This window comes from Misgurnus anguillicaudatus, chromosome 5 (genome assembly GCF_027580225.2).
Source record: "Misgurnus anguillicaudatus chromosome 5, ASM2758022v2, whole genome shotgun sequence".
NCBI lineage: Eukaryota > Metazoa > Chordata > Actinopteri > Cypriniformes > Cobitidae > Misgurnus > Misgurnus anguillicaudatus.
In genome coordinates this window covers 33,702,400-33,729,680 of record NC_073341.2, presented here as the reverse complement: position 1 = coordinate 33,729,680, position 27,281 = coordinate 33,702,400, and the positions used below count along the sequence as shown (strand labels likewise).

The 27,281-nt window shown below is 36.6% G+C and overlaps 1 protein-coding gene and 1 long non-coding RNA gene across 2 annotated transcripts in view; both read right to left on the bottom strand.

Moving 5' to 3' along the window:
* LOC129414402 (occludin) overlaps positions 1 to 26,044 on the bottom strand; it is a 30,089-nt gene extending 4,045 nt beyond the window's left edge. Inside the window, exons 1-5 of the mRNA XM_055168446.2 lie at positions 25,759 to 26,044; positions 21,604 to 22,371; positions 17,074 to 17,235; positions 8,073 to 8,224; positions 183 to 398 (exon numbers count right to left, since the gene is read on the bottom strand). Of these exons, the coding sequence (XP_055024421.2) occupies positions 183 to 398; positions 8,073 to 8,224; positions 17,074 to 17,235; positions 21,604 to 22,350 (1,277 nt within the window). The 5' untranslated portion in view covers positions 22,351 to 22,371; positions 25,759 to 26,044. The remainder of the gene's footprint in view (positions 1 to 182; positions 399 to 8,072; positions 8,225 to 17,073; positions 17,236 to 21,603; positions 22,372 to 25,758) is intronic.
* On the bottom strand, positions 3,763 to 7,579 carry LOC129442110 (uncharacterized). Its single transcript, XR_008643779.2, has 5 exons — positions 7,424 to 7,579; positions 6,625 to 6,769; positions 6,057 to 6,121; positions 5,831 to 5,929; positions 3,763 to 4,111 (listed from the first exon to the last, which is right to left on the bottom strand). It is a non-coding gene; the product is annotated as an uncharacterized lncRNA (long non-coding RNA).
* Positions 26,045 to 27,281: the final 1,237 nt, after the last annotated feature.

Genomic DNA, 27,281 nt, shown 5'->3' with positions numbered 1-27,281 from the left:
ACCTTCTTTTGATAGACCCGCCCCACACATACACAACCCAAGCAACGATGTCAGTTAGTAGACACGCCCCTTTCTGCTGATTGGCTACAAGTGTGTTTTGGTACTCTGCCCGACTCCCTTTTCCAAAGTGTTTTTCAAAAATCATGCACCCCGCCTTTAATCACTACATAACACGTCTTTACCGTATCCATAGATCCTTATCCAAATCATTATTTTCTCCCCCTGTCGTGTACTCCGTTTCATATTGGGATTCATCCAGCTCAGGGTTCTTGCGGCGTTTCTTGCTTCTGTTGGCAGATGGTTTGCGGATGGTGTCTGTCTGATCCGAGGGGCTGGAGCTCATCTCTCCATACGGAGATGTAGAATTAGATGGACGACTGAAAGTCCGCTCAGAATAACTGTTTTCAGGAAATAAATAAACATCTTATACAAAGTATTACAAACCATTTTATGCAAAGACACTTTAACATCATAAAGTTGGTTGGATTTAAAGGAGAAAGAGAAAAAGACAGAGACAGCTGAATGCAGCTAATATGATTTTTTGGCCAAGTTAAGTCATATCTGTTGTAATCTTCAGACTTCGTAAATCCAACAGCCCAGAACATTAGCCAGATTAATGGGGCAGACAAATAACTACTGAAAACACAACAGTACAGCCGATTAAACTTCACCTAAAGCAAGGTCGCAGGTGAAATAAACAGAAGTATTGAGTAACTATACAGCTTACAGGAATGCCATTCCAAATGACTTGGGGAATAAAATGAACTCCTGCATTTTCTCAGCAGGAAAGAAAAAGGAACAAACAACATTGTCTGTTTACGTGAAACTCAGCCTTAAAGGAATAGTCTACTCATTTTCAATATTAAAATATGTTATTACCTTAACTAAGAATTGTTGATACATCCCTCTATCATCTGTGTGCGTGCACGTAAGCGCTGGAGCGCGCTGCGACGCTTCGATAGCATTTAGCTTAGCCCCATTCATTCAATGGTACCATTTAGAGATAAAGTTAGAAGTGACCAAACACATCAACGTTTTTCCTATTTAAGACGAGTAGTTATACGAACAAGTTTGGTGGTACAAAATAAAACGTAGCGCTTTTCTAAGCGGATTTAAAAGAGGAACTATATTTTATGGCGTAATAGCACTTTTGGGAGTACTTCGACTCGGCGCAGTAACACCCTTTCTCTCCCATTATGAGAGGGAGAAGGGGAGCGGACTTTTCAGGCGAGTCGAAGTACTCCCAAAAGTGCTATTACGCCATAAAATATAGTTCCTCTTTTAAATCCGCTTAAAAAAGCGCTACGTTTTATTTTGTACCACCAAACTTGTTCGTATAACTACTCGTCTTAAATAGGAAAAACGTTGATGTGTTTGGTCACTTCTAACTTTATCTCTAAATGGTACCATTGAATGAATGGGGCTAAGCTAAATGCTATCGAAGCGTCGCAGCGCGCTCCAGCGCTTACGTGCACGCACACAGATGATAGAGGGATGTATCAACAATTCTTAGGGTGTATTCACACCTGCCTTGTTTGGTTCGATTGAATCGAACTCAAGTTCGTTTCCCCTCTTGGTGCGGACCTTTTGGGCAGGTGTGAATACAGCAATCGAACTCTGGTGCGGACCAAACAACCGCACCGAGACCCAGCTGAAGAGGTGGTCTCGGTCCGGTTCCAAACGAACTCTAGTACGGTTCGTTTAAGGTGTGAACATGTACCGACCTCGATTCGCACCAAATGTATTATATTATTGTTATTCTGCTAGTGTGAGACGCGCTATCAAGCAGTTTATGTCGTGCATGCTGTACGGCAGTGATTTTGAATACCTTTATTGTAATAATAAACTTTTTATTTCTTTGCTTAACTTAGGTGAGTTTGTCCATGTTTATATTGTTGTTGTTTTATATTCATTAAGAATGCAAGCCAATAATTTGTTTAAAAAAAATCTAAGGATCTTAAGATTTTTTTATGTTATAAGGCGGGTACAATGTTTTCTGTCTATTCGTTTTGTTAAATAAGCGAGTAATTTTACTAATTAATTGTTGTTCTGTTTTAATAAAAATAAGAATAAACGAATGGGTTGGAATAAACACATATAAAGCATTCATAGTAATGGAAAATTATGAGACGCGCTATCAAGCAGTTTATGTCGTGCATACTGTGCGGCAATGATTTTAAATACCTTTGTTGTAATAGCAGAATATTATGCATACAAACAGCGCATCTAAATCCGCGTAATTTAACTTTTCCGCGATTGCGGAACAAAACGCAAAATCAAAAGAAATGTCTTGCCAACCTGCATTATTTATTTCATGGCAAAATAATAGCAGTAATTTAAAATGTCTTATTATATTTTTTATCAAATTATCTAATATTCTTTGATACAGAGTTAGACAACTTGGTAAACATTTCTGGCTTTATTTTACTTCAATCTTTCTCCAGCACCCTGCACCCCATCACCAGCAACACCGCGCCCCACAAACAACAGTCAATCAAAATCTCCTGTGCACATATTACTACATTTTTATTTTTTTTTAAAGTTTTTAATTGTTATCTAGTATAATGAATTATTTTCATACATACGTGAAAGGTCTGTGTGCACCTGCTGTCTCACATAAATGACAAAAACTGGGTGAAGCAATAATGCATTTCAATTTACTGTTTTTTAGTCCTTATATTAAGTTGTTGGAAACTTGGGACACAAAAGAAAGGCATCTGTCCACTACCATCTCATCTCAGCGTTAGCAAACTTGTGCATGCTGTCAGCGCGTGAGGACCGATCTTTTTCCTTTTAGGCTTTGAACTTGAACGGTCCGGTCACAAGTTATTAAAAAGCAACCGTAAAAAACCAAGATTACGCAACGCACCTCTTTCAGTGTTGACGATAAGGATTGATTCATATGTTGTCATTAATATCAAACATTTATCAAATATTTATGCGGCTGAAGTGGTTAATTATTTTAATATCATTTTCCTTAAATCATCTTGGCAAACCACTGTATGACAGCTGTCTAGGTTAATCAAAAAACAAACGGTGTATCTGAGGTTTTATTTATTTTTCATATTTTCATTTTGTTTCTCTGTTCTTATTATATCACTGACTGTTTACTTAATTATTTAATTACTTGAGAACTTCTAATTTAATATTATACAAGCATTGGTATCCTAATTAGAGAGAAAAAATATATATTTTTGCGCAAATTTCTGGAAATTACTGCTACAAAATTACCTTCATTTTGATCGCAAAAATCACAAAAATAAATCGCGAAATAATGGAGGGACTGTTTGAATAATCTGAATAGCTAGATTTGTATAAATAGCCTAATGAAAGCCGTATACTGCGCATCTCTCTATCCGTGCGGCTCAAAAGCCTGATAACTTTTTACCTGATACATCTTCTGCACAGCGCAACTGTCAGAACATGCCCAGCAAGCAATTTTGCGGCTAATAGACGTCTAGTAGCCGTCTAAACACCCCCCTGACGTCTAGGCTAAAACAAGGCTACTTTTGGGCTGTCAGTGAAAATCTAGTAGACGTCTATCATAGCCCAAGAATAGACTAGTCATCAAATAGACGGCTACTAAACGTCTACATATATACGTCTAATAGACGGTGAATGTGGGTCTAGGCTAATAAAAGGCTAATTTTGGGCTGTCAGTGAAAATCTAGTAGACGTCTATCATAGCCCAAGAATAGACTAGCCGTTAAATAGACGGCTATTAAATGACTACACGTGTGTGTCTAATAAACAACAAAAGAATGGCTAAAGAATTATTTTTAATCCATTAAAAAAGGTTCTCATAAACATGTAATCATGCAATTTATTACAAGAAATATTGTTAATACAATAGAAATTCAGATAAGACAAAATGAAAAACTACTTTTAACAAAAAGAATAAAAACAGTAACAAAATAAAAGCATAAATAACAAAATAAAATTTTAAAAATGAAATAACATCTAAAAATTAACAAACTTATCTTCAGTTCACTTCAACTTATTAATTGTACTAATTTCTATACCCCCCCCCCCCCGGTGCCTGTTTGAAATGCCCCCATTGCATCCTTCACTTCCAGTTCTGTTGCTGCTGGGAAGTTGTTCAACACAGCATCTGCCAAATATGAAAAGAATGCATGAGACAAGTATTTTTGCTTTATATTAAATGTGATAGTCATTCTCTTTGGAAAAAGTCATATATAAATATTGACAGGTCAACAACAGTAATCATATCGTTCTCATTACTACAAACACAAGTGCATGTTTCTCTGCGTGTGTTTAATGACATTCTGGAACTAGCAAAAGAGGCTTAAAGGCAGGGTATCTGATTTTGATCCAGAAACATTTTAGTTATGCTGGTTGAAAGTCTCCTCAAGTCTTGATAGCAATCACTATGTTAAGTTGTCTGAATGTGTATTTTTATATATTTGTGTCATCTGTAAAAGGCGTAGGACCAAAAAACGTTCAACAAATCATTGAACCCCGAGTCGACCGAATGCAATATTTGGACATGGGCCAGTTACCGGTTTAAAGGTATACCGGGATTTTCAGAGTCAAGGTTTTAAAAACCACAAAAAATTTCTGTGATACCGTTTTCAATGTATGAACTGTGTTTACACATAGTGAATTAAATCATGTAATTGAATTCATGTTTACATTTACCACTTCACACCCTGTTCACGCTCTGTAAAAATAGGGAGAATCAAATAAACTTTCCTGCTGAATTGACACAGGAGCTACAAAACGAAAAACATTTTGAAACAACAACAAAAAAAAAACATCTGGATGAGCAAAGAGCAAAAACCCAAATTAACATTGGTAACTTCACTGCTTTTCCGCAAGATGGAAACAGCTACTGGTCTGAAAGGGTCGTTGCAGTGTTTCTTTTGGAAAGGTAGGTATGCAGTGTGATTCTATTTTGATGGATTCAGATTGTATTTTAATGAAACGTGTTGCTTATGTAGTTTGTGTTCCTTTACGAATTAGTGTAATGATATTTATCTTTTCAAATTTCTAAACGTGTTGCATTTAATTCGGATTAAAAACAGTTGTTTATGTTGGTTATTTTGGTAATGTTAGTCACTTTGTCAGTCTTACTGGTTAATGAGATAGGAGTGTGCTTCTGGTTGGTGCGTGTAGGCTAAAGTTAGTATTTTTCAAAATCAAATACCCTGCCCTTTAAAGGAATAGTCTACCCTTTTGCCATATTAAACTATGTTATTACCTCAACTTAGACAAATTAATACATATCTATCTTTTTTCGGTGCGTGCACTGTATAGCGCGTCGTGGGTGTGTTGGCATTTGGCCTGGACACATTAGTTCCTATGGTACCAAACAGGGAAGCCACCAAACACTTCTGTGTTTTCCCTATTTAAAGAATGTTACATGAGGAGTTATACCAGTAAGTATGGTGCCACAAAATAAAACTTTTTTTTGGTACCATAGGAATGGATGGGGCTAGGCTAAATGCGAACACATTAACAACACACTGTGCAGTGCACGCATTGAAAAAAGATAGGTATGTATTAATTCGTCTAGGTTGAGGTAATAACATAGCTTAATATGGCAAAAGGGTAGACTATTCCTTTAAGATGCCAAGCATAAAATATTCACAATACAATCTTATGGACATAAAACATCTAAACAATATTGTATGGGTGAGTTAACTGTTGTATCGGCAAAGAGTAATTTAATCTGGGGCTTTTAATATTTAGAAAATATTAAGGCAGTACCGGACTGTCGTCAATTACACCTCACATAGCCTAATGTCATATTAAATGTATTATTTTGTGAAACACCATTCAGCCTAAAACTACATACAAACACACTTACCTTTAATAACTGAGAACTGATGTTTTTTCAAATGCTTGCTTCTGCAGTGGACCACCACCATTCATGTTGAACTTTGAAATTAATGAATTTTATGGAACTCTAAAATACAAAAGATAATGTCGTTAACATTTGCAGACTTACATATATTTTTGATTTTTTGTGACCACATGAAAGACTGCGTTGACACCACAATGTCTTATTAATATTGCATGTTTATAGAATTTACCTGTCCAGCATTCTTCCGGCATGGTCTCTCAAGTTTCTCCCTCCAGTTTCACACAGCTTTGACACCTGAATAGCACATGCCTATGTCAGTAATTGTACAATATTGTATGCTTCAGTGTACAAGTGTTTACCAACCTTTAAGGTTAATGCCCACTGACCTGCAAGTTTTCCCTCACTAACACAATAAAAATCTTTTTTCCAACAAACTGAAGGCCTGTGAGTTAAATCCATATGGAAAAATAGCTTTCCCCCACAATCTATCTCTGTATGCATAATTGTAAAGCATAACTGCCTACATTACTTTAAGCAACACGGTGATAACTTAGCTAAGTTACTGCTGTTACTAAAAAGCAGCCTACAAATCACTTATGTAAATCTTCAGTGTAACGTTACATAGACTCATTTACCTCCACTATTTTATTACATTGCAGGTTGTACTGTTTAGGTTTTATAAAACATGGGTTACTTACTTTAACGTAAAGTTACCCGCAAGAATGTCGCGATTCCAACAACAAATAAAGTAAATACATTTTAAACACATGTAAAATAAAATAATAAAAAACACTTACAAGACCAAACGAGTGTGGAAGATTGCTTTCCCCTTGGCTGCTCGCTGGTCGGTGTTGTTGATTTTCAAACACCGGAAATCTTTCTCGCCAGATTTGGCCTCGTGTTTGTGTACTGCAGCTGCCATCTAGCGGTTCGGAGTTGTAACTGGATTTTGTATATCAATAATGAATGTTATGCGTGACAGCAGATATGATATATAAAACCAAACATCTTGAATTCACTGGTGTCTTTGCATGCCTGATGAAATATCATACATCTTGCAAGTTATTTTGGCAAAAACAACATTTTATTAAATTCAAGGTTATTCTGGGCTAAACATGGTTTGTTCGTAGTCGGTCTATTTATGAGCTAAATAGTGGCTATGTACGACGGTCCATAAAACACTGTAAAGAAATTAAACAAACATTGTAATCGCTGTTAACTTTGCTTACACAATGAAATACCATACATCTCACAAGTTATTTGGCAAAAACCACGTGTAATTAAATTAATGGTTATTTCTGGGCTAAACGTGGGTTATTCGTAGTCGGTCTATTTGTAAGCTAAATAGTGGCTAAGTACAGACGGTGCATATAACACCTTAAAGAAATGAAACAAAATACCTTAATCGCTTTGAACTTTGTTTACATGATTAAATATCATACATCTCACAAATCATTTTGGAAAAACAACATGTAATTCAATTCATGGTTATTTCTGGGCTAAACCTGGTTTATTCGTAGTCGGTCTATTTATGAGCTAAATTGTGACTACGTACAGACGATGCATAAAACACTTTATAGAAATGAAACGAAATACCTTGTAATCGCTGTTAACTTTGCTTACATGATGAAATAGCATACATCTCACAAATTATTTTGTCAAAAACCACATGTAACCAAATTAAAGTTTATTTGGGCTAGATATGGGCTAGGCACAGCCCGGCTATATCGGGTCTATAATGAAACGAGACGTTGAAATGACGGCTATTGCTTGCTGGGTGCTGTCTATGATGTCTTTGCAAAATATATATAATATATAATAATATAATATCGTTTAGATGACATTAAATTGTGTGCTTTTCAATATAGTGTCGGCATTTTGATTTACCTGCTGATAATACCAAATCAGTAACAGAACAAATATTGCATTATGAATTATCTCCATTATTTTGCTCTTCCTGCTTTCCCCCACCTGATAATTTCTGTCCAATGAATGAATGACCTTAATGCACATGTGGTTATGTTTACAAATTTTGGTTCACTTGCAAAAAGGGCAGTGTGAATGCGAACCGCACCAAAAAATAAAAAAATAAAAAACATTTGGTCCGGACCAAAGCAAGTGAACTAGCGGACTTTCCTGGTATGAATACACCCTTAGTTAAGGTAATAACATATTTTAATATTGAAAATGAGTAGACTATTCCTTTAACATTTGGAGACAGTCCAGAGTGAGATCATTCATTCACCTGTTGATATTGTGGGTCTCAGAACTGAAGACACTGGCAGTCTTGTGAGGAATGGAGCCCACGCTGGGGGCCGATACCAGAACAGGAGTCATTTTTTCTGAAAAGACCACAGACGGCTCGTGCACGCTCTGTCCATCCTGTACATGGTTGACCTAATGAGAACATACTGTTTAGTACACAGTCTGCAAACTGAGAGATAAAACGTGATAGTTTCAATCTGCTTAACACCAGGAAGCAACAATTTACATTGACGTGACATAATGACAGACAAAATTGTCTCAATGTTTTTTAGTATTACAGTTATCTTTAGGGATGCACCGATAGGATTTTTTGGGCCGATACCGATTTAAACAGACAACTTCTGTCCGATACCGATATTAAACAATTGTATACAATACTATACAGTTGGTCTATTAGCAAGTTTATTTCTGCATCAAATGATTTTTACTGAACATGGATTGGATCCATTCAACTGACCAACATAATAAGAGAGGCACAAATTAAGCTAAAACAAATATAATAAGACAACATGACAACGTTCAAAGGTGGTTTTTGCTATTCAGCATTTCAGTCTGTTTCTTTTATTGTCCAAGACATTTGAGCCAGCTCAACAAAGGTTTTCTGTCGGTGCTTAAGTACAGTGCACACCAGAACATTAAATCATTTTAATTAAACAACAGACATGCAACTCATTGCCTTTATGCGGTTAATTAATAAACAATCGGTATCGGCCTCTCTCGTGCTTTTGCTGATATGCCGATGGTTTCAAATTCATCAAAAACCGGCCGATACATCGGTGCATCACTAGTAGACTAACAGAAACAGAATTTTGTATTTTTTTATGCGTTTGAAGTCTTTTACTGTATCTTAATTTGCCATTGCAACTCATTTTATTCAACATTAAAAACTTTCTGACATCTAGCTCTTTAAAGTCTGTGTAAAGTCGGATATTAAATGTGTTCTCACCCAGCCAAATTTAAACGCCAAGTAAATAAAATAAGTTATCAAAATCTAGAAAAAACAGGCAGGATTTTCTGCTCTCAAAAGCTGGGGCATGTCCCCTGTCGTCGCTGAAAACACGCCCACTCGCGGGCGTCACTTTTAAATAGAGACAGAGCGCAGTTATGCTAATTTGAAAACCACGCCCACCGGGGGGGAAACAATCCAACCGTCTCCATTGACTTTGTATTGCGATAGGCCGCCTTCTTGTCATTTCTGGCTTATGACAAAAACAGAATAATGCATAAAAGCTGCTGTGTGACAAGATGTACAGCTAACAAGCCAAAAAACCCAGAAAAAAGTTTTTATAAGCTGTCGAGCCGTAAAACCCAGCCTTTAAGGAGAAAAAAGTGGATCGGCGACTACGTTTCCCTCTAGTAAGCGCAGTTCTACTAACAGTAGTACTATAAAACGTTGCCTGTTTTCCACTTTTGTGTCTCTAAACGCTCGTTTTTTGGGGTGGACAGCTTATAAAAACTTATTTCTGGGTTTTTTGGCTTGTTAGCTGTACAGCCTGTCACACAGCAGCTTTTATGCATTATTCTGTTTTTGTTATAAGCCAGAAATGATAAGGAGGCAGCCTCTTGCAATACAAAGTCATCCTAATCTTCCCTCACTCAAACCTAACCCCAACATTTCACGAGATTTATGCCTTAGCTGTATTCCACTTAGCCAGAACCACTGTTTTCATCCTTATCCTACCCCCAGACCATGCCTGTAGCCAGGTTTTTTTGTGCGCACAAGGTTCGTTTACAGTCTGAGGGAGACGCATGCTGTAAGTTTGAAAAAAAAACAACACTTCACAAACATGTCCGAGGATAACATGTCAGCAGCATCACTGCAGTCACGTGACTTCAGTCTCGTGCACGCTGTTCACAACAGATGCGGAAGAGAAGACAATGCTGAATAAAGTTGTAATTTTGTTATTTTTGGACCAAAATTCTACATTCTAACTGACCCACTGATGTCACATGGACTACTTTGATGAAGCTCTCGGACTACATATAAAACATAACTTAAACTGTGTTTCCAAAGATGAACGGAGGTGTTACGCGTTTGGAACGACATGAGGGTGAGTCATTAATTCAAGGCTTTGAACCGGTTCATGGAACGAAAACGAAAACCAGAAACTTTTGATGTTTTGCAAGGAACAGAAACGAAACCAGAAACTTTCAAAATATATATGTTTTGGAACAGAATCTTTTTTTAAAATAATGGTAACCGGTTAATACCGTTATTTTTTTCGTTCGACAAGATTTCTTTGCAATATGACTCGATTAATTACTCAAGCCCAAGTCTCTAAGGGTCAATCATAAGAGGTAAATATTTTAGGCTACCAAGTATCTCAAGATGTTTGTTTTTTTAATACTAATTAGTGGTGTAACGGATCGGAGTTGATCCGTGTCAGTACAAATCACGACTCACGGTTCGGCTTGGACGCGATTCGCAGATTAATACGCACATTTAAATAGGGAAAGTTTATCATTTGCATGCATTTCAAAGGCTTACAAATGTAAACACTTAAGTGATTTTAAACAATTTAACCGCAAAAAGGCTCTAAAGCGAGAAATTTTCTTTACAGACAGACGTACATGCGGTTGAAGGTGTCCGGTCAAAATCAAACGTGATTATCACTATGCACTTCAAAGATCAGAACTCTTGATGTATAAACTTGAGAGAGAGTTGCGCTACTGTGTCTCATACTTTAGTCCATTAAAATGCATTTGGTGTATAAAGCACTGAAAAACAACGTAATTTTCACTTGATGTGGAGCGACTGTTTATGCTGCATCTTCTTCCCAAAGCGCCGTTTGGAATTCGTCCTCTGTCTATGTGTGGGGGCGCGTGTTTAAGTGCACTCAAAAGTTTATACATGGAGAGACGCGTTTCAAAAAACAAGCGAACCACAGTATTCTTTTTCTAATAAAAACAGTTTTTAAGTTGTTTGCTAATAAAGGACATGTCAAACATTGTCCTTGTCATGTATAATGCTGAAACAAATGTAGGCATGTCAGAATTACAGTTATGCCGCTTACATAATGTAGCCTTTTTTAATGTTTGATGACAAGAGACTTAAGGAAAATTATGTAGACTAATAATTTAAGTTTAATGTCCTATTGATCAGCCTACTTATTTGTATGTCCCACAGCTGACATGGAATGTTATTATTCGGGAACTTACTTTTTTTGTTCTAACCGGTTCAGGAACATCAATTTTAGGGTTGAACCGAAAACGAAAACATTAAAATAGTGTTTCTGTTCGGAACAAACGAATTTGGGGAAAAATCTGGTACAAAGCTGAGTACAATTGCATTATTTTCATTTTTGGGTGAACTAACCCCTTAACTGTGCTATTTTGAGACACCACTTATTTCAATACAGAATAGCCCATAAAGAAAAAAATAAGTTCAGACTTTGTCTTTCAGAAATAAATCAGAGACATAGCTGACACTAACCTGCACATTCTCACTTTCTAAATTTCCCAAAGCATCACATTAATTAATCATTAATACATAAACATTAAACACTACATCTAAAGAGGATTTTTCACAATGGAATCTGGCAACATTGCGAATGCTGCACCCACGGCTGCCAAAGCTGCTTGAGCCAAACGCCGTGATTTTACGCAAAACTATACAGTAAACTGTCCAAACTTGATTATATACACATTCATATGCCAATATGAATAGTTTAAAATGGCTAATTAGTAATTCAGAGAACTTCATTTTTTTTCTTTATATAAAAAATTAACAGAGGTCCTGGCTACGGTAATGCCCCAGAACTAATCCTAAACCCAACATCGGGCAAAATTTGACAGTAACTGTATCCCATCTAGCCAGAACTCTACAACTTGAATGGATGCTCGTAACAATGCACGGTTGCTCTCATCTAGCCACTGTTTTAGCCCCTCCCAAAAAATCCTGAACACAGAAATGTGGAAAAACTATTTAACGGCGCAACTCCACAATTCAGTAAGACATAATTCACGGTCTTTGTAACGTGTTTCAGCAATACATTTTTAACATTTATAGTGTGTTTAAAAACAATTCTCACCTACATGAAAAAAAAAACTACATTATTAACATTGTGAAACGGTAAAAACTGTATTCTGTTCAGGACATCACACAGAAACCATGTTAAATCCATTGTTTAGACTTGCTTTTCCTTATGTCGTACAGGAAAGCCCAGAGGGAATAAAGTATTTACAATTCCTTGCTCTTCCTGTTAAGTTTTCATTTCAGAGGATGTTCTCAGCATGCAAGAGTTTATTGTGACCACCATACAATGTCACCTACACAATAGTATGCATAACACAAATTTTTACTATAAAGTAACAGTACACACAGAAATGTAACTTCTGTCATTATTTACTCACTCATCATAATAATTTACCATTCATAAAATTCCTTAAAATTTCTCCTTTCTATATCACAGTAAAAACATACAGACTTGGGATGACATGATGAAGGTTAGTAAACATAATACATAAACATACACTGTAAAAAAATCAGTAGAAATTGCAGCTGGGTTGCCGGTAACTTACCGTAGATTAAAATGTATGTTATTTACTGACAACATTTTGTTCAAAGTTAAATGAATATTTAACATTTATAAGTCTTTGTCTTTACAGAGTAAAACTAAAAAAACAGCATCAAGCAAAACATTCTGGGAAACAAAATCTGAAGCAAAAAACAGAAAAAGGTTGATGATGATTTCTGGTTCCCAGAATGCTTTGCATACGGCTGTTATTGTGTATTTTTATTCTGTAAAGACAAAGACTTATTTTATTTTACGTTGAACAAACCCTTGCCCGTAAACAACATACATTCAAATCCACGGCAAATCACCGGCAACCCAGCTGCAATAACATTGTAATTTCTACAGAATTTTTTTACAGTGTAGGTCTACATTTATGTATTTGGCAGATGCTTTTGTCCAAAGCGACAAACACACACACATACATAGTCATCAGTAGGCCTATGTGTGTTGGGTTCGAACCCTTGACTTCTTGCGCTGCTAACACAGTTCTCTACCACTGAGCTATAACATGGACACACTTTACCAGAAAATAGCAGACTGGGTGAACTATCCCTTTAAGAACGAGTTGAAAACATTTCTGTAAAAGATGAAAGAAGTAACTGTGTGGGTTTACAGTAAAACAAAACACAGATAAAACAATGAAAGCAGGTGTGTGTGTGTTCCAGAGATTGTTTGTTTCTTCAGTCTATGTGTGTGTATGTTTACACCGGGAAGCAGCAGGAAAAAGGGTGGAGAAGCATTTTCCTGCAGCTAGGAAAAAAGGAAAAAGCCACCATGCAGAAGAGCTCAAATCATCCAGGAATTCCAACAATGCTTTCCCGTGCCGCTGCCGATCCGTGATCACGCTATATAAGCAGGGAAAGAATGCTCGAGAACACAGTAAAAAGGTTGTCTCGTGATCACAATTTGCTTTTGCACTTGAAAATATGAAGTGAAGTGAGACAGAGAGGCGAGAGAGAGGGAGAGAGAGGGAGAGAGTGAGAGAGAGAGAGAGGCCAAGGATTCAAAGGGAACGTGTGGAATGCTGTCAAATCTTATAGATGTACTGAAACCACCTGGGCAGAGAGTAAGAAATGCCAGTCTCATGATGGTAGTAATTATGTTTTCGATGGACACAATCCAAAATCAAATGCACCCCACTGAGCCTCAACTGCAGGTTAGGAGAATATTAACTGGCCTTGTACAGACAAATAATGTAGACCCAAAGGAAAATCTTATTGTTCATGACTTACATTAAGTATCAGTTTTATTCTATTTGATTTAAATTTACCTTTTTTTAAAGTTTTACTGTTAGAAATACACCCTTGATATCTTTAATATTGACCAGTGGCGGCTCGTGAATGCTCATCCGAGGGGCGCAAATTCAAAATAAGCATTCGGAGTGTCATGTGTGTTGCTTGCGTTTTCAAAATATGTGTTTGTTGCGTCATGTAAACATCACGTGTTTTGTCAAAATTTGTGTGCCTGCTGCACACGCGTAAAAAACGTTTATGATAAAAGAGACGCTCACGTTCACAAAATACACACACACTCCCTTTAATGCAAAAAGTGATTTTCAAGAAAAAAAATTCTTGGTGTTTTGGTCTTGTTTTCGGTAAAAATGTCTAGAAATTCTTAAATTGGGATGCTTTTTCTTGATGAGCAAAACGACCCAAGAAAATAAGTCTAGTTTTTAGACCAACAATATCAAATGTAAGTGATAAAACAATTGTAAGTGATGTGCATAAAACAAGCAAAAAATCTGCCAATGGGGTAAGCAAATTTTTCTTGAATTTTTCTTGAATTTAGTTTTTAAGAAAAATTTTCATGATTTTTTGCTAACCCCATTGGCAGATTTTTTTTGCTTGTTTTATGCACAAAATCACTTAAATTATGAGATTATGTGAGTATCTGGCAAACGCGAGCGTTTCTTTTATCATAAACCCTTTAGACGCATCTGCAGCAGGCACTTATTTTGACAAGACACATGATGCACATAGGATCACTCAACGCGCCGAACACATATTTTAAAATAAGGAACCACACACATGACGGGTTACATACATGTTGTGACGAACGTCACATTGAGCAACCTCGAAAAAAGAAGTCACCGGCCGCCACTGATATTGACTGAGTAAGATCATGTCAAAGATTGAAATTAACATGAAATCATTTTGTGTTCCCAATCTCAAAATTCGATTTTGAGACTTTAGCCTGGATTTTAGTCACAGATAATAAAACAAACACGTGTGAGTGTGTGTTTGAAATACAGAGTCACAATACGCAATTCAGAGCTATAAATCAGTGTGACGCACACAACGTGACTCATCATGACAGAACATGACACAAACATGCTGTACTGTATATCACAAAAACATAACATTATGTAGCGTAAGTAAACTGATACCACTGATCTACAGACTGATAAACCAAATATGGGACCAAGCAATGACCCTACAATACATTCACATAAAACTTTGACGGAGGTTTAGCTTGTAAGCTGGTTTTAAGTCTAAATATATAATTTTTTCTCCCTAAACAGGTAGTGTCTCTAAAATATTGAAGCTGAAGGTAATTTTGTAGCACATCTCATATTATTGGCTCCCTAAGACGAATCACTCAGTTGAGTCTTTCTCACCTTTGTTTGTCGCTTTGGTCATCATTTACTAATGCTCATGATGTTTTAAAGGTCACGTTCTTTCTGGTCCCATTTTTAAACCCTAATTAGTGTGTAATGTTGCTATAATAGCATAAATAATACCTGTAAAATCATAAAGCTTAAAGTTCACTGCCAGACGATATATTCTCTTCAACAGAATTCGCCTTTCAAAGCCTACTGCGAACGGCCGGTTTGGACCATAGACTGTAAAAAAAGATGGATGACGCTTGTTCGCTCTCTTCTATTGGTGAAAAGTGAAGCCGCCAGTGTCCCGATATGGCGCTGACATCTTGGGTCTTGAGTCTGCGCAGTAGCGATTTCGGGACCAGTCCTGCGCAGTAATGAGCATGAAGTGAAGCCGCGAAATCAAAACCCCACCCTCGCATTGCGCATATCACACGATATCACAGCTGTCAATCATGACGTGACACCACTGTTTTTATATCATTAAATAACTAACTAAACACAAACTTATTTTAAAAACAAACATTTGAATTTACATCAGTGTGATACAGTAAATGAAAGAAACCAGCTTCGGAAAGAGATAATTGAAGTGTAATAAAAATTTTTAGTTGGTCTCAAGTCCCATTGAATATCATGGGGAAGGTGGGGTTTATGACCTATACTGGGACCAGTCACTGGGGGGCGATCGAGACGTTTTGGCTTCACTTTTCAGGGCGTGTGCGGCACGCTTGGTTTGGACTACAGCCCTCTACTTCCTGCTTTAATGACGTCAGTAGAACGTTTTTTTGACTAAACTCCGCCCACAGGAATACGTCAGTCGCCAGCTAAGCTAATGGCAAGCTAAGCTGCTATCGATTCACAAAACACTAAACAAACTACACAATCAGAACTCGATACGTATTTCTGAAGGCGAGACTTCATAGAACAAGGAAGACATCAGTCCGTTTTGAGGACAGTGAAAACAGCGTTATACAGATAAGTAAATTGTGTGAAAAATACTGAATTTTTTTTAGACGTGAAACATTAACACATGTTATATTGCACACTGTAAACACAATCAAAGCTTCAAAAACACACAAAGAATATTTTGAGCTCAAACTTCACATACATACTCTAGGAAGGAACACTGAATATTTATTTATCTTAAAAACGTCTTGCGAAATGTCCCCTTTAATGTAGGTACCAACATGTATCTCTGAGGTACCAATATGCACCTTTTAGGTAAAAAAGTGTACCTTTTTTCGAAGAGGTACCGCCCTAGTGACAACTTTTGTACCTTCTTGTACTTTATTTTCTGAGAGTGTATTTATGACTTAATTCATTTGATTACAGAAGGTTATGACATCAGAAATCAAGTTAATGTGGACAATTGCATGTTCACTTTTAAGAGTTGAAATAAATTCCACTATGCTTACTAACCATGTGGGCTTTAAAAAAGTTTTACTCTCTCAGTCTGGTTAATGATCAGTCAAAGTGAAACTGGGCTGGACGTTAACAGAGCATATCAGCAATACATCCAATCATGTGACTAAATTATCTCCTGAGAACATTATGACTTCAAAGCAACTCTTTTTGTGCCGTTGAAACCAAAAAACAAACCACTTACCGCCTGTCTAAAATTGTCTTTACATTTTAGCAAACCTTTTAAATGAATGAAATGAACTTGCCTTTTTAATACCTGGACACTGTAACATTGTTACTTACAAAATGCACCCTGAAATAAGTTTAATAATGACCTTTAAACTTGTAAGCACCACTTTATTGTGGCAGCACATTGCCCTTTCACCCGGGTGTGTCAATGTGTGTTGCTTCCTCTGTGTATTTTATTCATGTGTAATTTAGGTGCTAAGGTGTAAACTCACCCAATCCTCAACGTCTCTTCCTTCAGTTCCTGCTATCAGCGGTTTATCCCAGTGGATGTTTGGTTTTCCATAGTGCCAAATTTTACTTCTGGTTTTATAGGAGAAGAAAGCAGTCACGGCCAGCGCAAACACAACCATGAAACCACAAACCATTGCAACTGCCTGGAAAATAAAAACATGGCAACTCTGAGTTATAGACTGCAGTTTATATTTTGGGACACTTTAATGCAGAGCTTTTTTAAGACACAGATAAGCACAGATGATCGTTTGGTGGCACTTTGTATGAACATCACTTTTAAAAGCAAAGTTTGTATTTTTTAAGCACTTTGCATGATTTACATATGTATGTATGTATAAGTGGATATGCATTAACATATTATATCCTGGAATTATGGATGGATATAATTGCTCTGTGCAAACTGTGATTTATTGATGAGTAATTTATTACAGTGTGTCACATCCTTTACAGTACATCTCCAGTCCCTTATCTAAACCATGTGTGGAAAAAATAGATAAGTGGTTCTTTAGAAATGTATTATCTTTTGTATACTTTCGCAAAAATAGTGGGATTGTTGTATATTTTAAAGGTGCAGTGTGTAATTTTTAGAAGGATCTCTTGACAGAAATGCAATATAATATACATAACTATACTATCAGTGGTGTATAAAGACCTTACAAAATGAACCGTTATGTGTTTATTACCTTAGAATGAGACGTTTTTATCTACATACACGAGGGTCCCCTTACATGGAAGTCGCCATTTTGTGCCACCATTTTTCTACAGAAGCCCTTAAAGGAACACACCCACATTTTGGGACTTCAGCTTATTCACCGTATCCCCCAGAGTTAGAGAAGTTTATACATACCTTTCTCATCTCCGTACGTGTTGTAACTCTGTCTGAAGCAGCCCCCGCTAGCTTAGCTTAGCACAAAGACTGGAAGTGAATGGCTCCAGCTAGCAAACTGCTCCCAATAAGTGACAAAATGACGCCAACATTTTCCTATTTATGTGTATAGTCACAGCCATCTTTTAGGAGTATATATACTGGGAACTATATTCTCAGAAGGCGAAGCACTGCTACTTGGGCGGAGTGATTTGCTCGCAGCACCCGAGAAGCAAGTAGCAGTGCTTCGCCTTCTGAGAATATAGTTCCCAGTATATATACTGCTAAAAGATGGCTGTGACTATCCAAATCACAACACATAAATAGGAAAATGTTTGCGTTATTTTGTCACTTATTGGGAGCAGTATGCTAGCTGGAGCCATTCACTTCCAGTCTTTGTGCTAAGCTAAGCTAGCGGGGCTGCGTTAGACAGAGTTACAGCATGCACAGAGATGAGAAAGGTATGTATGGACCAGTGGCGGCTGGTGACTTATTTTTTTGAAGCTCAGGATGCGAAGTTCGTCACAACATGTATGTAGCTTGTCATGTGTGTGGTTTGTCATTTCAAAATATGTGTTCTGCGCTTTGAGAGACCGTGTGTGCATCACGTGTCATGCCAAAATAAGTGCCTGCTGCCTTGAACTTGAACTTGAAAGGAGACGCTCACGTGTGCCAGATATTCGCACAATCTCATACGTAATCAGAGTTTACTGTTAAGTGAGTGTCTTGCGTGTATTTAGGGAACGCGAGCGTCTCTTTTATCATAAACGGTTTTGACGCGTCTCCAGCAGGCACTTATCTTGACAAAACACGTGACGCACACAGGATCCCCCCACACCCATGACACATACCCTGGAAAAGGGAACCACACACGTGACAATCCGAACATTTATTATGAATTAGCGCATCCTCGGAAGTGCAGTCACGAGCCGCCACTGGTATGGACTTATCTAACTCTGGGGGATACGGCGAATAAGCTAAATTCCCAAAATGTGGGCATGTTCCTTTAGCGGACAAACTTTTTTCACTAAGTTGTCTCTGACTATGACATGTTTGTCCGGTGATGGCTACCAGATGGCTTCTCTGTGTGTTTCAAAAGCGAGGGGTGAGCAGTGAACCGAGCCGTTGGTTGCAATTCACAACATCACCACTAGATGCCGCTAGAATGTACACACTGCACCTTTAACCATTCATAGAAGAACCATTTTTGGCTGTATGTTTCCATAAAAAACATTTAAAGTTGCAATGATATTAAAATAAAAAACTCATTTATTTTGGAATATTGTGGATTTTTTTTTACAAATTACTTATCTGTGAGCTTCATTTTTTTTTAATTTATGAATGTGCCCTCATAATCTTAAATCAAAAATGCAAATCTCATGCCCTCATCAAAACGATCTCTTTTTACTTCTAGTCATATAGTATAGCAGGCGGGCGGGGTTCAGGAAAGGATTGCAGCGATTAGCAAATAACAACATGAGCCAACTTCCAATGATCCAATTAGTTGTTGATGGATAAATTCAAGTCCCACCCTACCTTTTTTCTCATTTCAGAAGCCGTTTTGTTCGGATATACGTCACCACGAGGAAAATAAGACAATTTGTACTTCTGTTTCATGCCAACTTTAAAGACACGGTGATTCGGAAGTTGCGATCGACTTTACTTCCATGTTGCGACATATTTCTGAGTGAAACAAAATATCTCACAAGGATAATAACGGCCATGGCTTGTGTTTTACACTTTGAAATGATTGGATATAGAAAAGTAGGCATTTAATTTAAAAACGGAACTCCTAGCAGACTGACAGTTGGAGTGGGCGGAGTTAACAGATGCTCCCGCCCAAGCCATGTAGCTGACGTCACAAGAGAGAGGATGTACATTTTCAGATTTTAGCACAAAAAATAATGACTTACATGGATAAATTGTTTATAATAAACACTGCAATATTCTATTAAAAAATATGAACTTTCGGATTTGATTTCATGGGGACTTTAACATCAAAAAAAGATTTCTGTTTTACAAAAGATGATATAAAATGGTTCTTGGATGTTAAAGGTTCTTTATTGAACCATATAACCAAAAAATGTTATTCTGCGGCATTGTCTAGCATATTTTCTTTAAAAGGGGTATTTCATTATGACTTATTAACACAGTTATAGGGTTGTTTCCTCATGCTAAATGTAGGCAAATTCAAAAAAGCAGTTGGGCGTGTTAGGGGCCAGTCACACCAAAAGCGTTTATGGCAGTTGCAGGCGCCTTTTTTGAATGATATTCTATGGGCAGGGCGCGTTTGCGCGCTGTTTATGCGCGCCGAGCGCCTTGCGGTTTTTTGCCGCCTGCCGCGCACGCGTTTCTGAAATGCGCTGAGAGCGGAAAAGCGCCCGACGTCATTCGCAGCTTTCCATCGTCCAATCGAATGAGGGGAGAGGCGGGCCTTACGTTGTGGTGAGGGAAGTTTACAGTTGCTTTGAAGAACTGGAATCCACTCGCTCACTCTCCCCTGCGTGTTTGTGCACCTCTCACCCTAAAACAAGGTCAGAGCAAGCGCCCTCTTTTTAAAGTTTCAGCTAATATGACAGTTAACAGCAAAAGAGCGCTCACGCTTCAATATTTGATTGACAAGACAGCTGACTCGGTGGTTGCTTAGCAATATGAAAAGCCGCGTATATTAGCAGAAACTTTAAAAAGAGGATTCGATTGGACAATGGAAGACGCGAATGACGTCAGGCGCTTCTCCGCTCTCAGCGCTCCTTCAAAAACGCGTGCGCGGCAGGCGGCAGAAAACCGCAAGGCGCTCGGCGCGCATAAACAGCGCGCAAACTCGCCCTGCCCATAGAATATCATTCAAAAAAGGCGCCTGCAACTGCCATAAACGCTTTTGGTGTGACTGAGCCCTTACAGAGTATTTCTGTGCCGAATGCACTTCGCCAGTGTTCGTACAAGTTTCAGATTTTATTTTTTTAATTATGGGCCCAGCTGACGTTTCATGGGTTTCTATACGTATCACTTCTTTTTTGTGGACATTTCCACCAGAAAACCCCGCCCACCCGTAAATCAGCGGGAGACGCTAGAAATGACAAACATCACATCACGCGACAGCTTTGTTTAATTTCAAAACTCAACAATGGCACGAAAGAAGAAGTGTGTTTTTGGATGTAAGGAGAAGAAAGCCAGCCTTATGGAAACAATGGATATAGTTTATTATCCGTGTGTGTTTGATGCGCTGGATTTCATTGAAAATCCCAACCGGGTCATGAGTTGCATGCGGTAAGACAAACTTCTGTGTAATGTTGGAAATAGGCGCGTAAGTGCATATTATATAAATGACACGAACATTTAGGGATTTTTAAACAGTGTTGTATAGTGTAGCATGACTCGTTCTTGCTCCTCCCGCGGTAGTAACTCCTCCTTCTGAATGTTTTCGTGCATTATTGAAAAGAATCTGTAAAGCTAATCTTTCTTTTATAAATCTGATTAAACTGTAGACTCTTCAGAGATATAAAGTATATAATGCTACTTTATAGGTACTACAGATTAACATCAGAAATGCAGAAACAGTTTTTGTTATATGAGCTTTAAGATTATAAGTGTTTCCTGTCTGTTGAACACCAAAAACATCCAAAGATCATGTAACTTTTATACATACCTCCTGAGGGTCCACGTAACAATAGTGATACAAGTACTGGTTATAGCCAGGAAAACCTGCACCCATTCCAGTCACACTGCTGCCGTAGAGATTCTGACACATCATGATCATGGGGTTGTAGTACATGCTAGAAGAGCTTTGGGCCATAGGGTTCACTCCTACAATGTACACAATGTTTATTATTCCCTGAATTACTGCCATTATAGCACTAACGACAAGCACCACCAGGTAGAATTTTCTACTACGGAAAGTGCTCGATTTGGAGAAGCAGGCTACAAAGAACCCCAAACAGATGATAAAGTTTATGGCGGCGATGGCGATCATGCTGGTTTTTGCAGAGTAGGGAGTTGGGTAAGAATTGTAATAGCTTCCATAGCCACTTCCGTATCCATAATTATTTCCGTATCCATAATTACTTCCGTACCCATATCCAGGATATCCAGAACCATAGGAACCTCCATAACTGCCGTACCCATACTGCATGTCCCAAACTAGAGTAGAAGCAACGCAAGCGAAGATTCCGAGGCAGAGGATTATAACCATCCCTACCATAATCTTCACAATTCCCGGAGGGGAGAACCACTTGTAGAAATTTTGCGGCACCTCCTCGCCCAAATAGTAAGATCCTGGAGGTGGAGGGTAGGGATCGTATTCACTCCGTGGGTCTTGAAAGCTCCCCGGTGGTCCAAAGCCATTGGTAGGTGGGCTGTACCTAGGTGGACTATCGTAGGGCTGTTTCTCAAACATCTCTTAAAGATGACTTGCAATCTGATAAAAGAAACAAATGATTGTATAATTATGAATAAGTCACCTTTAGATTTTTTATCTTTCCTTGAATTTAGACAAGTAGTGTTAAATTATGAAAAGACTTTTCTAATGTGTCAAAGAAATGCTCTAAAAATCTGAAAATTTTCTCATGAAAATCTGATTTGTTTTCATGTTTAAATGCTATAATTGGGTCTCTAGTGCTTCTATCAATCTAGAAAATGTAAAAAAGATCAACCTAGTAACTTAGTTTTGGTAAACCATTTTCTACAAGCATGTGAAAAAATAAGTCATTGAAATTTGGCTCCCCCTGTGACGTCAGAAGGGGATAATTCCGCCCCTTAATCTGCACTATCCAACCATGGCAATGCCATTTAGAGCAGAGATCAGCTCATTTGCATTTAGAAGGACACACCCAAAATGGCACATTTTTGCTCACACCTACAAAGTGGCAACTTTATCATGTTATAATAAATTATCTGTGGGGTATTTTGAGCTAAAACTTCACATATGCACTCTGGGGACATAAAAAAGTGAAATGTTTCCTTTAATAGATGTTTGAGAAAATATTTTATTTTAATTATGTAGTTTTTATTCATTGACATTCAAAGATTTTTTTTATTTAAACAAATTGTATACTTTTTATTTTCTTTTTTTTCTTTGCATTTTGTAAGTTTAATTACATTTTCAAATTGTATTATTTTTTATAATTTTTTTATGTTGCAAAAAATGATTTTTAAGAAAACAATTTCTTAGTATTTTTGTCTTGTTTTCAGTAAAAATATCTAAAAATTCTTAAATTAAGATGCTTTTTCTTGATGAGCAAAATGACCCAAGAAAATAAGTCTAGTTTTTAAACAAATAATATCACAGTTAAGTGATTTTGTGCATAAACAAGCAAAAAATCTGCCAATGGGGTATGCAAATTTTTCTTGAATTTAGTGTTTAAGAAAAATGTTCAAGATTTTTTTGCTCATCAAGAAATAGCATCTTAATTTAAGCATTTTAAGATTTTTTTTTTTACTAAAAACAAGACCAAAATAATAAGAATTTTTTTCTTGAAAATCATTCACTGCAAAAAAATATTTTCAAGAAAAAAAATTCTTAGTATTTTTGTTTGTTTTCCGTAAAGATATCTAAAAATTCGTAAAAAAAGAGCAAAACGACCCAAGAAAATAAGTCTAGTTTTTAGACCAAAAAGATCAAATTTAAGTTATTTTGTGCATAAAATAAGCTGAAAAATCTGCCAATGGGGTAAACAAAAAAATCTTGAACATTTTCCTTAAACACTAAATTCAAGAAAAATTCAAGAAAAATTTGCTTAAACCATTGGCAGAACCATTTGCTTGTTTTATGCACAAAATCACTTAAATTTCATATTTTTGGTCTAAAAACTAAACTTTTTGCTCAGAATTTTTAGATATTTCTACTGAAAACAAGACAAAAATACTAAGATTTTTTTTTCTTGAAAATCATTTTTTGCAGTGTTTTTTAAATAACAAATCTCAGACAAACTTGTTCCTTCAAATGTTTTAGGTCAGCATATAAGCCGTGATAGCAACAAACGAACAAACCAAAATGACGTTATACCGAAACTGCCAGATTTGTAAGTGCTCTACTGAAATAACTGTGCTGTTTGAGCGTGAGGTAACAACAGAGAGCAAAGTGGAGACGTCGACACCAGGGATCAGAGTCTACACAAAGCCACTATTTACAGACCTAACCGTGGGAGCACAACTCAAACTCATTCATTGTCCAACAGTGACTTTGAAATGCACAGATTGTTGTTCTTGCCAAATGTGGTGATTGTTTAATTTCGGATGATATGTTTAAGAAGTAAGGTGACAAACAGGGGCAAAGCAAACAAGATATGTTTTAAAAAAATGAAATGCATCAGACAAATGTTTTCACTTATTGCAGGTAATATGCTGATGATAACATCCAACTATTATGTTTAAACTGCATGTTTGGTACTTATGTCATGTTACCACAAATAACATATGTGACTTTGGACCACATAAACAATCTTAGGTCGCACCAGTATATTTGTAGCAATAGCAATAGTACATTGTATTTTTATTTTATGCCAAAAACCAAAAATCATGTTCCATAAAAATATTTTGTACTTTTTGTGAGTGGATGCAGTTGCTAAGACTTCATATGGATAAGATTTTCTCAATATATATATTTTTTGCACCCTCAGATTCCAAATTTTAAAGGTTTTATCTCGACAACGAAAAGCTTATTCATTCAGCTTTCAGGTGATGTATAAAAAAATAAAAAAGTAATAAAAAAGTAATAAAATTGACCCTTATGACTGGTTCTGTGGTCCAGTGTCACATATTTTTTTTTATAATGCAGCAATAACTGCTACACACATATTACCATTTGAGCCACAATGTTCATGTAGCAACGTAAAGGTCATGGGATCGATCCCCTGAAAACACACATACAACCAAAACCCAACTGAATCACTGTATTTTCACATAAAAGTGCCTACAAAATGCATTAACGTTCATATATTCTATTCGCAGATGCAATCTTAAAGATGTATAAAAGATGTGTCCATGTACAATTTTCTATACATGCCTTATGCATTATTTAATGGGTTGAAATGTAAAATTATGATTTATATTGTCTTTGAAAATATACAGTACAGCCTCAGCGACAGAAGAACGGACCCTGGCACTGGTTAGTTAGACAGTTACATTTGTGTTCACCTAGCTGGCCTCCCCCAATGTCTTTTCTTTGTTGTAGCAAAAGTCAAGGCTGTACTCTGCCTGTGCATGGTTACCATGGTAATTAAAAGGCCTGAGGTTAAAAAAAGAAGGTTTGGGTTGAAAAAACAAGAGCTTTACTGTCTGGGACACTTCAGTGAGGGGGGTGACTGAGTAGGAGATACAGTTTTAAGGATCAGGTTCCCTCAGGAGAATCCTTTCGTATTTACCAACATAACACAAGGACTTTTTTGAGTACCTATGCTATATAAATAACAACGTTATTACAATGGTACTTAACAAAAAAAAAAAAACTCAGGCAACCATTTGAACACGAACTCAGCCATAGTAAAAGAGCAAAGATCACACAACGTGTTATTGTTCATTTTACATGAAGTCTCTTTGTACAAGAGCTGCACGTGACTACAGCAATCTACAAAGAGTTTTATTCACTCTTTTTTTTTAAGTAAGACCCCAACAACGAAGTTTTATCATACACAGAAAGAGGCGTAACATATGAGTCTGTAAACAATCATGTTGACATTTTAAAATTATTATTAAAATTTGTAGGCTATTTAATAATATGTAATAATATGCTAATAAACGTAATTTTTTATCAGGTTAAAAAGCAAAAAAATACACAAATAAATAAGAGTTGTAAAATTAAGCCTACCTTTTCAACGACGTTTTCTTAATATTTATTTCTCCGGATTTTCTTTTTCAGATTCCGTTTTGAGCTCGAGCAGACGTCAACAGTATGATCCAGACAGAAGCGCAGGTGAATGAACAGGTGCTGGTTTAAAGTCTTTCTCTTTAATAGTAACAATCAACATCTGTCTCCTAAAATCAGACGTCTGATTATGTGGTTTCTTCGGTCCTGGTGTCCTCAATGAGATGTGTGTGAAAATGCACTAGCCTCTCTAAAATAAACTTCCTTTCGTGCTAAAAATTTACTAGATCTAATCTGAGGGCGTGGCTAGTCCGCAGTTAGCCAACCCAGACTAATTCCCATTGGACAAAAACCGCAGGTAGGCGGGTCATACTTATCACATTCATCTTAATAAAATAAGCTCGTTGGTTTTATTAAAGTTTTAATTTAACTCTTGAATATTTTGTTATAAATAAAATGGTCTTTTTATTAAAATCTTTAATATATCAGAACAAATATTATATTTTTGTAGCTTTAAAGATTATTTCGTTTTGAATAAAATGTATTGCCATGCTTTTCTTTTTTTTGCATAATTGTTATTGTATCCAATTACATTATATTTTTGAGATATGAATGTTTTGCTTGGTCACGGTTGTATTTAAATTGTATCCTGCAATAAAAATAGCGAATAAAATGTAAAATATGGAATCACAGGTTTTTTTATCACAATCCTAATCAATTATTTTGCCTTAAAATTGTTAAAGGATGGTTTAAAAAATATCTGAATTAACATCAAGGTGACACCTTCTAATAACCTCGTTCACTGAGTAGTATTTTGATGACTATGCTGTGTTTTTTAATTCCAGTGATTGTTATTGTAAAAGTCTTCTTGACATTTTTTTTTTCTAAAAGAAAAATAGAAGCTACATTGAAAATCTAAGTCTATAAATTGTTTTGAGGGATTGGGTTAGAATTTCTTTTGGATAACAATTTAGCTACTCAACAACTTGCTGCAAAGGGCAGCAGTCTAATAGCGCCCTCTTGTGCCCTATCCTTGTTCATGTTTCGTCATGTTAAAATCTGTAATATCATAATGTTCAAAAATGTCCACGACACTAAGAATACAAATACTTTATGCCCAGCTGCACTACTTCCTGAACTTCAGCCAGCTCCTTGTTTTCTGTCTGCCATTATTGGACAAACTGATTAATCCAGGTGTGCCTGACCTCAGTAGTCACAACAACAATAATCAGACACACCTAGATTAATTAGTTTGTCCAATAATGGCAGACAGGAAACAAAAAGCTGGCTGAAGTTCAGGAAGTAGTGCAGCTGGGTATAAAGCCTATTATTTGTTATTTTAAATGTGTTACACCACAATGCCAGAATTGACTAAATGTTTCAAAACATCCCATATGGCAAAAATATATTATTTTAAAATATATTTCAAAATATACAAAAAGTGTTTACAAAATATATTTTTCACCGATATATATATTTTGACAATTTTTTGTGTATTTTGAAATATATTTTTAAAGTGGGTACAT